Source organism: Mizuhopecten yessoensis, unplaced genomic scaffold, assembly GCF_002113885.1.
Source record: "Mizuhopecten yessoensis strain PY_sf001 unplaced genomic scaffold, ASM211388v2 scaffold2781, whole genome shotgun sequence".
NCBI lineage: Eukaryota > Metazoa > Mollusca > Bivalvia > Pectinida > Pectinidae > Mizuhopecten > Mizuhopecten yessoensis.
Window position 1 is genome coordinate 19,850 of NW_018404716.1, and position 13,247 is coordinate 33,096.

The following is a 13,247-nucleotide window of genomic DNA, read 5'->3' on the forward strand; positions in this document are numbered from 1 at the left end:
GGGTGGGATGTGCACTCAGTGACATTTTAAAATAAGAATTCTATTTTTTTTTGTATTCTTGATAAAATGATGGTGATTATGCTAGTGATTTGGTGCTGGAGATTTCATCGTTTCAGAGGCGATGTATAATAACCTATAATAACCTGTATAATAACCTGTATACAATGTGTTTCTCAGTCCATGTAGTATGACAGGGGATACAAATACGACACTGTCGAACATTTAAACATCTACAAGTAACATGTATTAATTCTCTACAGTACACTCTATATGTTATTGTACATCCCTATTATAAATTCAGAGATATCATTCTTCCCTATTACGTTCCTATAGATTGTTTCCATAGTCCAAGTAGTGTTATATATATTTATGTAAGTTTCAGGACTTCTATTTTTTTTTTATCTTTCTATATGCGACCCTTAGAAAACAGCTACAGTTGTACGTTACAGAAATTGGATATGCTTCAGAAAACAGCTGGGGTCAGATAAATATAACTCTATAACAGGCAGCTAATATTACAATAGGTAATGGCTTAATACATGTTCTTAATACACAAAATATTCCTGTTTGTTAACTAGTATTTAAATTGCTACCATACTCAAGCCACAGTGCACTTCCTAGTTAAATCAGCTGTGTATCTATTGTGTAACTTACACAGGTGAAAATGACTCATGTACATGTATGTAGAGTACAAGCTGAATACAGCTCCTAAAAGTGTGTTAGTGGTCTGACCACGCCCCACACACTAGCAGTGATCATGAGCATCAAGTACGTAAGGTCAATATCTTACCTCCATGTTGAGTGTTTTCAGCTGTACTAACTAACACACACCAACAGATATCCTGTCCAATGATCTATACTCTGACTATAACACACCCTTCAAATACCTCACTCTCAGTCTGCCTAGGACCAGTCACACACAAACATCCTGATTGGTCAGTGGAGCTTATCATTTGTAAAAGGCTTTCTGATTGATTCCCAAGGACGACACCAACAAATTGTACAGAGCAAAGGCTACTGACAATATCTATACAGATCTATTAAGAACGCTGTTTCCACAAAACAGTATAATTTTCATGTTTAAATGTCCACACATCCTGTTATGACAAGACATCCTAGGGCCACCAGAGTTGTTATATAGTCATTTGTTATTGCTGAGACATAAAGTGGAAATGTATTCAAATAAAAATACAATATTTGTCATGTCAGCAACAAAAAACACACTAACACTATTCAAATGAACTATCTTAGTAATAAGATGGTTTTTTGTCATTTTCTCTGGATAGGTTTTAGAGATTGATATGCTGCACCTTTTAAAATGATAAATTTATATTCAAAATCATTTAAATGATAGTGTTAATATTAAGACAGTCTACGTTGTCATCATTTGTGTATTTATAAGTAAATGATAATTATTTTATTCTTGCATATCATATCAGAAAAGGCTGCTATATCTTGGAAGTTATACACAGAACACAATGCTATTGAATACTTATATTTCTGAGGAGTAAACATATATATTGGGAAAAAGCTGCTGTTTCTAAGTAAGTTTTACATATTAGAAAAGACTTCATGTATTTCAAAACCAAAAAGGACATTTTTTTTGGCATTATAAAAAAATGTTTTTCCACCATAGATTAATTATCTGTCGCAAAATGCATCTGTGGGAGCCAATACAAAGGTGGGCTCCATCTGTCCATGCATTCCTGACGACAGCCCCAAAACCATTACATGTACACGTATGAAACTTTGTACACATTTAAAGCGAGAGCCTATTGTGTGCCTTTTGCTGAATTCTTATTTCCAATACATTTCCTGTTTCCATGGAAATAAATACATAAAAATACAAAATACAATTTCTTAAATTTTCTAGGCCATAACTTGTAAACCATTTCATATATATATATCTAGGAAACTTGGTAAGCTAATTAGAATAATACCCTAGTTGTGTTTTTCTGGACACCATGTGAAGAAAACCATTCCAGGTTTCTTTAAATCATAAACACTATGGTATCAGAGAGTTGTAAGGGTCATGAATGCCTAATTTGTTATTTTAACTATCAGGGTTCAATCTAGACCGCGCCATTGCGTCAATGGCCCCTTTGGAATTCATTTGGCACGATTGTAAAGCATTGATTGGCCGCCACGGCGCGTTTAAATCTCACCGCCGATTTCTGATTTTTAATTAAAGCCTTCAATTTCCGACAAATCAGAAACACAACAAACATCGGAAGTCGAAAAGAAAAATGTTGTTCAAGGGACATACCGAAGCCTAAAAATACCTATTAATCGTCATCGCTTAAGTGCTTAAAACGCGTTTCGGTGTATAAATTAAAACGTCTATTTGATCTCAGTGCCGTTGGGGCAACCTTAGGAGCTTGTCTGTAGCACATAGCCTCGTGAAAGATGAAATGTACAACGAAATACTTTCGAAATGAATGCAAAACATCTTGCAGTGCATTCCAGCATGGGGACGGACATGAAGTGCCTTCATCTAGTAACAACAGTGATCAAAATGTGACGGGAAAAGATTGTCACATGACTGAACTACTGAGAAATGTTTTATTACTCCACTCCTATTACGTTTAACTGGTGCCTGTGACCAACCCTTGTTTCAAGTACTGGGTGAATACTTGGTAAGGGGTTGTATTATGTTATCGTCAGGGGCAAAGACTCAGAAAATGGAGGGAGGAATGTAGCAGAACTCGGGACTGGGTCGATGGTTGGCAACCAGGTAGCTCAATTGTTAGAGTATTCCTCTAGTTAGGAAGGTCCCAGGTTTCACCAGGTCTGACCATGAATTTTTCCCTCTCTTATTAAAATGCAATTTGTTTATTTATTCATTATGATCTCATTTATTGATTGATATAATATACCAATAAAACATTTCTGCCAAAATAGTTGATGAGATCAGCGCAAATCCTTGCATTTCCACTCTAGGCTGGTAAAGTAAACATTTCAGTAACTGACCGATGGCAAAATATTTTGAATCATGATTGTTCAATAGTCAATACCATGTTACCATCAGAATACTCCAGGTAACATGGAAAATCCCTGTTTCTGACATGATCGAGTCTCTGATAGGAGTTGATGTCCATACCCTTATCAATAAATCAATACAACATATGGCATTCACTACCGCATTGGTAACAGTGTTTTATACTAACACTGATAACAGATAACACTGCTAGGGTGCAGGGCCAGAAGTCAGCGTTTGTTAGAAAATATCTCATCATAATTCAACATGAAAGTATTACTGTACTAAATTTATATCAAATAATAGAGCACAGAAGCTAGGGATACTATAGTCAACAAAAGAAGTATACGGACACAGGTGGATACTGTATTCAACAACACATGTGTAGGGGGACAGCAGGGGACTGTATTCAACAACACATGTGTAGGGAGACAGCAGGAGACTGTATTCAACAACACATGTGTAGGGGGACAGCAGGGGACTGTATTCAACAACAGAACTATAATAGGTACAAGGGTGGATACTTCATTCAACATCAGTAGTATGCATGTATATAGGTACAGGTAGGTATAATACTTAACAACAGAAGTTAAGAGGCTCAGGATGGTACTGTACTAAACACTAATGTAGGGGCACAGGAGGGTACTGTACTAAACACTAATGTAGTGGCACAGGAAGGTACTGTACTAAACACTAATGTAGTGGCACAGGAGGGTAGTGTACTAAACACTAATGAAGGGGCAAAGGAGAGTCCTGTACTAAACACTAATGTAGGGGCACAGGAGGGTACTGTACTAAACACTAATGTAGGGGCACTCAACAACACATGTGTAGAGACACAGGAGGATACTATACTAAACACTAATGTAGTGGCACAGGAGGGTAGTGTACTAAACACTAATGAAGGGGGAAATGAGAGTCCTGTACTAAACACTAATGTAGGGGCACAGGCGGGGACTGTACTAAAAACTAATGTAGGGGCACAGGAGGGGACTGTACTAAACACTAATGAAGGGGCACAGGAGGGGACTGTACTAAACACTAATGAAGGGGCACAGGAGGGTACTGTACTAAACACTAACGTAGTGGCACAGGAAGGTACTGTACTAAACACGAATGTAGTGGCACAGGAGGGTAGTGTACTAAACACTAATGAAGGGGCAACGGAGAGTCCTGTACTAAACACTAATGTAGGGGCACATGAGGGTACTGTACTAAACACTAATGTAGGGGCACTCAACAACACATGTGTAGAGACACAGGAGGATACTATACTAAACACTAATGTAGTGGCAGATGAGGGTACTGTACTAAACACTAATGTAGGGGCACAGGAGGGTATTACAATCAACAACACATATGTTGGGGCACAGGAGGGTACTACACTAAACAACACATGTGTAGGGGTACAGGAGGGTATTACAATCAACAACACATGTGTAGGGGTACAGGAGGGTACTACACTCAACAACACATGTGTAGGGGCACAGGAGGGTACTACACTCAACAACACATGTGTAGGGTCACAGGAGGCAACGTATAATACTCAACAACACATGTGTAGGGGCACAGGAGGGTACTACACTCAACAACATGTGTAAGGACACAGGAGGGTACTACACTCAATAACATATGTGTAGGGACACAGGAAGGTACTTATAATACTCAACAACATATGTGTAGGGACACAGGAGGGTGCTACACTCAACAACATATGTGTAGGGACACAGAAGGGTACGTATAATACTCAACAACATATGTGTAGGGACACAGGAGGTACTATACCCTGAAACACCATATCTAAACACTACTGAGTCATACTTACTGGAACTACATAGAACACAGTGTCTGTACCAAAACTGATACCAATGAATTTAATCGTATGAAAAGGTTCTGGACTTACATAAAGCACAAAAAAAACATATCACAATGGAATGAGCTCCCTCAAACAAAATGGCAAGAACTTTTTACCAATCCTTTGGATAAAGCAAACATCCTTAACAGGCAATTTCAAGCGGCATTTTCTATTTCTGACGAAATTAGTACAAAAACATTTGACCAAGCCTATCAAATTTATGGCAATTACCCTGAAATTTATAATTTCCAACTAACAGCTAAGAGTATTGAAAAGCTACTCCTCAAGCTAGACACCAACAAAGCTGCAGGACCAGATCTCATCAAGCCTAAAATCCTCAAGGAGCTAGCTACTGAAATATCTCCGCTCCTCTGCCTCATCTTACAACGATCCCTTGATACCGGTCACGTTCAATTTGACTGGAGGACAGCAGATATTGCCCCTGTATATAGGAAAGGCCCAAAATACAACCCAAAAATTACCTTCCAATATCCCTCACATGTATCTGTTGCAAACTATTAGAGCACATCATTGTTAGTGACATCAGGAACCATGCTGATACACATCAGATCCTTTACCACTGTATTCAACAACAGAAATATAGGGACACAGGAGGGTACTGTATTCAACAACAGAAGTATAGGGACACAAGAGGGTACTGTATTCAACAACAGAAGTATAGGGACACAGATGGGTACTGTATTCAACAACAGAAGTATAGGGACATACAAACGTGAAACAACTCAGCATTTTCCATGATAGCTGACCATGAGTTCCATTACAGTCAGCCTTTTTGTTGGCCTTGTGCAATATATAGAACACATGGTAAATGGGGGATATTGGATTACTTCTTTTGGTATATATCGAAACAACTTTTCCTTATCTTTATATTTATTCCTCTACAAGTATCAGTCATAAAAGGGACAATTTAGTGAAATTAGTTTTTTCTAATAACCTAGTTACAAAATTCTTAATGAAAATATAGCTTGATACTCCTTATGAACAACACATGTCGAGAAATTGACAAGAGACAATATTTTCTTTGCGTTCCTGTTCAGTAATGAAGAAACCCTTAACAGTACAAGCACACATTTTAGTGGTAACTGTCGGTGAACTGTGTTTTTCTAGCCGTGGAGAGAAGGTAAATTCTCGCTTTGTTCACCTAACTTTTTCAGAAACAAGTACTGGCATTTATTCTGAATTAATAGCATCGTCCAAACAACATCTCAATCATCGTTATGAACGAGTAACTTAATTTAAGTTTAACCTGCTGATATCGTATTATGTACAATCCTCCCTGCTGTACCCTCCTGCGTGCATACTGAATTTAAATCTGTTTCTTTTTATAAAATACAATTGTGAATAAAAATATATCATTAGATTTATATATTATGATACTTATGATTCTTGCTTGCGATGTATTGTGTAAATTCAAAGCGACAAGCATGTGTTATGTGAGAAATCAGATTCACTGTCGGTCGACAGCGTGGTACTGTACAATGTTTACTTCTTGCTGAAAAGCCCAGATATTGCTGTATTTCGGTATTAGCTATTTTTATTATCGGCTTTCCCACAACATAAAACTGACCACACTGGACACTGGTTTCAGGTCATGTCACTATCAACTACATAGGCTATCATTAGGAGATCTATATTTTCAGTATCTATTATCTAATCAATCTTAATAGTGATGTTTGACCAACAATTGGAGACATAGTGGTAGTATAGCTGGTACCGCATATGAATAAACGTAGGTTAGTTCACCAGGAACTGTTCACCTGTGTATACTAGAGATACCTGTGTATACTGGATATACCTGTGTATACTGGAGATACCTGTGTATACTAAAGATACCTGCGTATACTGGAGATACCTGTGTATACTAAAGATACCTGCGTATACTGGAGATACCTGTGTATACTAAAGATACCTGCGTATACTGGAGATACCTGTGTATATTGGGGGCTCTCACTCTTATGTCGCACTAACATAATCGTTCCATTTTGGCTTTAAATTCTTGGGGAATTTTACCCCCAATCTCTTAAATAGAGTATTACTTCACTTTATCTGTAGCCAGTTTTCTCGTGGTAAATTTAACAGATACATTCTCTGGGGTGGCTATGAGTCTAGTCGCTTCTCTGGATGCCTCCAGAGTCTAGTGACTTCTCTTGCCTTCTTCGGAGTCTAGCGTTTCCAATTCATAGTCTTTTATAGCTTCTCCATGGATATTAGGAGTCTAGTCGCTTCTCTGGTACTTTCAGAGTCTAGCTGCTTCTCTTGTTTTCTTTGGAGTCTAGCTCGCGCTCTTTATCAAGCTTCTCTGTGACTTCGCAGAGTCTAGCTTCCGTTAAATCTTTATCAAGCTTCTCTGTGACTTCGCAGAGTCTAGCTTTCGTTAAAATATTTTGAGAATAATTTGTTACTATTAGTAGGTTATAGAGTGAGTAGCCCCTGATACGCCAAATGTTTACAGTAGGTTTTAGTACTTGTTCTTTGCTTGCACATTCATATCTGTCTTAACTGAAGTAATAAACAGGTTAACTCTTTCATTGTGTGAAGTTATGTATAAAGGTAGTATAGCTGGTACCGCACATCAATAAACGTAGGTTAGTTCACCAGGAACTGTTCACCTGTGTATACTAGAGATACTGACTATACAATACATTTACAGTTTTAGGAAGTATTTCATTTTTCCTTCTAGCAGTCTGGTTCTTTTAAAGTAAAGCCAGAACTGTTATCCAGAGGTTAACTGATAACCCCAGTGCCTCCCACTCATCTACTGTTATAGCCGTTGTCCATAATAGGCTTATCTCTCTATATAACTTTGGTGTTGGAAGAATATATTCAGTATGTTCATGTAGGAAATATTTATGTCATTTAAGACTGCAAGATATTAAATAACACTAATTTGATATGATTAATGTTTTTTTAACTTGACCTTTTAAATAATCTGTACCTACCAGATGTTTTCTTCATTTTCAGAAAATAAGACACTTTTTGCAAAGAGGGAAGATGCCTATTTTGGTAGTAAATAAATACAAAAAATATCCATTTAAATGTAAGATAATTAGGTTAAAGGTCATCACTCTTAAGGACGCGGCCGAAACAATATGGCTTCACAGGTTTATATTACAGACAAGATGTTCACAAACTTTTGTTCAAATTTGTTTCATACTGTAGGAGTAGGGGAGATTGGGACAAGTTCAGACCATTTTTATTAAAGTTGTTCTGGACAGTATCATTGTATGGCAGTTGTTGAAATTTATATGTCTATATACCAAGGAGAAATGTCATGCCTTTCATGAAATAATTACAAAAGGACAAACATTTCCATATCTGAAGAATTATTAAACTTTTTCTGTCAGGAGATTTAGAGAGCAAAACATGCCCCACCTTGCCCTAGTCTTCCTGTATGTTTCTCTGACAGCCAACATTTTTTATTTCCCTGTAGGAAAACTTGTTTTGATAGGGATAACAGTATAATACTGCAACTTTTCCAAGTATTAACTTTGTCTCTTAGCAACACCCGTCACCGACCCCCATTAGGTCCCTTCTTTCTACCCCCATGAATTTAAAACATTATCCTATTCGTCCCACCCCTCTGCCCAAAAGGGGCCACACCCTCCGCATATATACAAATTTATTCCCCTTTGACAAAGAATGCTCCAGGCCAAATTTGGATAAAAGACCTCCAATGGTATAGGAGAAGGATTTTGAAAATTTGAACCTCAAATTTCCTCTATTAGGTCCCGCCCCTCTGCACCCATACCCTCTGTTTATACAAGGATGCTCCAGGCCAAATTTAGTCAAAATCCATAAAACTGTTCAGGACTAGTAGCGCTTTTTAAAAAAAGTTGAAGGATGGACGATGGACACTGCAGTACGTCACATATCCTCACCATGGTCCTTTGGACCAGTTGAGCTAAAAACTGAAAAAGTGCTACCGGGCTAGTTAAAATCTAACACTAGTGACAGATTTGGGGCTTTAAAATATATCAAATATAAGCTATTAAAGGTACAATTAAAAAAGGTTTACAGACGACTCCACATTTACTTAAACAAGAGATCCCAGAGGGATCTTAGGGCCCACCATCGTACCATTGTCATTAGTTCTATGTCAGTTTGATATATTCTCCTTTTCTCTGATCTGTTTCATCAGTTAACTTGTCAAACTATTCATCAAATCAGTAAGTTAACATGCACAACTAAGGACCAAGGGGAACCTACATATCAAATTTGAGCAAGATTCCTCCAGTACATTCTGAGAAATAGCGTTATCAAACTTTAACTGTAACAAGATGGCTGTCTGTTTGCCATCTTGGTTTTCCCTTCAGTCCCGAAATTTGATATGTGTAACTAAAGACCATTGGGAACATTTATGTAAAATTTTAGAAAGATCCTTCCAGTACTTTCTGAGAAATAGTGGTAACAATATTTAACTCTCAAATTCAAAATGACCGGCTGTCTTCCATCTTGGTTTAGTGATCAGTCCCAAAAAATGATATACATAACTAAGGATCATGAGGAACCCTTATGTGAAATTTGAGAAAGATCCTTCCAGTACCTTCTGAGAAATAACGCTAACATGAACTGTTTCAGGGCGAACAGAACACGGACCACGGACACAGGGTGATTTGAATAGCCCACCATCTGATGATGGTGGGCTAATAAAATGGATTCATAAATTCTTATTTCTGTATTTTGACTGGGAATTTATCTATTCAACTCGCATTTAGATCGACAGATGTGCAGATGCGGCTTCAGCCTTCTTCATCCTTGATGAGATCAGAATCTCTTCATAGAACCAGTAGCTTTTTTCTGGCTTTAATTAAAGAATTTTCTTTTCAAAGAGTTTCCTCTCATTTGAACTTTTATTTTGAATTTCAAGTTTAGATTTTCTTACATTTTCAGTTTTCCTTTTTTTTTCTTAATATATCAATTTGAGGACATTTGACTTTTTAGAAAAAAAAAGTTTATCTGTGCTTAACAAGTGCTAAAACATACATGTATGTACTTTCGTGAGATCCTTTCTTTTTTAGTTCTTTGAATGACTACATAAAGTTTGTACTTTGAAAGCAAAATCAGAAAATACCAGGTAAAGGAATGGTTAAATACTATTTAGCACAGATGTAGGATTATTTCACTATTATTTCAAATTTATATTTAATCATTTTTTTCTCCAAAATACATGGAGACACCCTTTCAGTGTTTAGAAGATATTACATTTTAAAATGAGCTGGTTGATTTTGACCAAATTTTTATCACTATACTATACCTATACCGAATAACACTTTGTTAGTTTAATTTAAGTAAATCAGGGATCATAACACATTATTATGGAAATAATATGGCAGTCATGTATGCAAAGTTTAAATTTGGGCAATACGTTAGGAGTAGGACATGACTTAGTATATGAATAGGAAGACATACAGACAGACAACCTGACTTTAGTACTAGGTATACCCCTAGTTTCATTGTGAGTTATAATAATGCCTCATTTAGATTGTTTTATTTTGGTCATGAGACATCATTAATTTATTGTTATGATTTCACGCTAGATTAAAAACAAAGTGATAGGGGACTCACAGATATTATTTACTCAAAACAGGCTTTCATCAATGCTGCCATGGTCGCCATAACAAAATTTGGTCAGGACCATGTGATGATCAATCCCATTCAGTAAAATAAACTTCAGTAGAATTGGAGTATAAACTCAAAATACTGCTTCAAAATGATGGTTTGGGGACCATACTGGCTCTAAAAGTAGGCCACAAACCAAAAAGAATTGGTCAGGATCATGCACTAATGATTCCCACAAAGTTTAGGATCATGCACAAATGATTCCCATAAAATTTAAGTTCATATTCAAAATAACTTTGTATCAATGCTGCCATGGTGCCCGTATTAGGGTGCAACAAAATAAAGTTTTTTGACCAAGTTTTTTGGGCAGCACATGTAAAGAAGATAGCAAAGTACCCCTTCATATTTATAATGGACATCTTTTCATCCATTGTTTTTTAAGCTATTGAACAATGAACCGGTATTGAACTTTACAACAACAAGGCATATGTGTGTCTGCAGTGTGAGCTATATGGTCATTCGTGCATAAATCCATATTGTTAATTTATATTCACAAGTAAAATTTGGCTTACCTTTTGTTTAAATGCACCTGCTCCAGCGATTCCTCCTCCCATGTTGGAGGCAGGAGAACCGTATGAATGGCCACCAGGTGGAGCTGTGGAAGCGGAAGCTCCATACCCTCCTGGCGCTGATCCTGCATAGGCTGGGTTAGCGGGGGGCTGGTTGTACGCCTGTTGCTGGGGTTGGTTGTACCCCTGTTGTTGGGGCTGGCCATACCCCTGTTGCTGTGGGGGTTGGTAACCTGGACTTGAACCGTATGCTGGGGCTGGGGCACTGGACTGGATCAGATAACAGAGTGTCAGTTATAGGTGATATAACTAGTAAATACTGTATTAATCATTACCCAATGTATATGGAGGAAACATTTGTACATACTTTCTTTGTTTCACATTGATACAAACGTCCAGTGTTCATTATGTTGTTAAGTTATCTAAAACTGACAGTGCAAATTTAAATCTTTTAAACTTTTTATATCATGAGAGATTCATGTTTATTTCCAACCAAATCACAAAGTGAAATGTTGGTGCTTCTTTATATACGAGGACCGAAACTGATAGTCACCAGGAAACATCATGATGGCTACATCTAACAAGCATTCCTAACAGTTGAATTGGATTTTTTTTAAATCTTGAATAGCTTTGTGTTGTGTTTTTATTGTATGAATATCTGTAATGTCCATCTGATGTTAACATACAGCTTGTTTTACTATACAGGAATCAAATCTGGATTCTAACATTAATGAAAGTATGACATTGTTACAATGGCATTCAACTCATCACCTTGAGTTGCTCAGGATATTCAAGGTTATATGATCTGAGAGAACTAAATTCAGTAGCTTGTAACTGTCAGTCTATGGCTGGTGTACTTCTGTTAACATTCTGATTTTGTGGAAAATATTCTCAAATGTATAAAGAAATTTTCTCTGATTTAAAATTCATGCTATCATTGATTCATTGCTGGGAAGGCCTATATCTGACATCAAAACAGAGAAAGAGACACACAATTTTACCATGTCAGTTTGATTGACAGGTCTCATATTTAGATTCAGTAGACAAGTTCTAATGACATCATACTTGACAACAAGGCAGAGCGCCATTTTATGAATAGGTTTTTCAATGCAATTTTGCTGTTTGCTGCTATTACCTGCTAAAATTTTCAGAATAAACATGATATCGATTGTGCAACTATATACCACGCTGTATGTTGCAAAGGTGTACCAAAACATCCACTTATTCAGCCGATGCTTAATCTGAACTTGAAACTAAAAACTTATGTAGTGAATAGAAAGGAACTGTTCTGATTGGACAATAATAAAAGTGTTTGTCATGTATTTTCACTGCAGTGATGATATAAGCTTTTATTTATTAAATGAATAATTCCTAATATTTCACTGGTACCTGATATGGTTGCTGGGGAGGCTGACCATAAGCCGGCATGGCTGGCTGAGGAGGGGGTGCTCCCCCGTATCCTGCTGGGGGGGCCCCATAACCAGGAGCTCCTCCATACCCTGGTCCTGATGGAGGCGCAGATCCTCCCTGTAATACAATTATTACAGCAGAATTCTTATTGCATATGTATATTGTCATAACAAGACACTTCCTGCAAAAACAAAGACTCTCATCCAGATCATCCATGATTTACATTTTAAAGAGATATCAATCTTCTCTATTATCTAATGTATTTATTTGATACTTCCTATTTTCTATAAATGTGTATTTTAAATAAATCATTGACATATTGTTTTTCAAACACTTACAATATTACCATGCAATTACTGTTCAATCATAATTTCCCAGGTCTTTTCCCAAAACTTTTAATAACAACCCACTCTGGGCATGTGTAGCATCACCTGCACATAACATATCAACAATATGCATCATGGGTAACTAAATTTCACCATGTTGCGTACTATTGGCAACAACACCCATTTTAATTTCGAGCTAAAGTCTCCAAGTTAGCCCATTTGTCAAGTGATGCAACTTGCTCAGGTGTTTTTTTTATCATATTTAGCACACAGACAGGCCATTGTAAACAGGTAGCAGGTTCACTTTTTAAAGAGTTTTCTCTCACTAATCTGCTACATGATTCACTCTTCAACTTACTCCAAAGCCTAAGCCCCCTGGCTGGGGTTGAGCAGGGTAGCCAGGCATTCCCCCTGGGGCCCCAGACTGCCCATATGCAGCTGCTGATGCTGACTCAGGGGTTGGCATGCCCATCTGAAATTGAACCAATTTTGTTTTAAACATGAAGCATTTACCTACCTAATCTTCGCAG

General features: G+C 37.2%; 1 protein-coding gene across 3 annotated transcripts in view; it reads right to left on the minus strand.

Annotated features, from left to right (window-relative positions):
• The window catches only part of LOC110446539 (annexin A7-like), a 31,569-nt gene that overhangs the window by 15,621 nt on the left and 2,701 nt on the right, over positions 1–13,247 (minus strand). For all 3 annotated transcript variants that reach the window (XM_021491733.1, XM_021491734.1, XM_021491735.1), the window contains exons 3-5: positions 13,076–13,189; positions 12,371–12,508; positions 10,985–11,251 (exon numbers count right to left, since the gene is read on the minus strand). In XM_021491733.1, the coding sequence (XP_021347408.1) occupies positions 10,985–11,251; positions 12,371–12,508; positions 13,076–13,189 (519 nt within the window). The remainder of the gene's footprint in view (positions 1–10,984; positions 11,252–12,370; positions 12,509–13,075; positions 13,190–13,247) is intronic.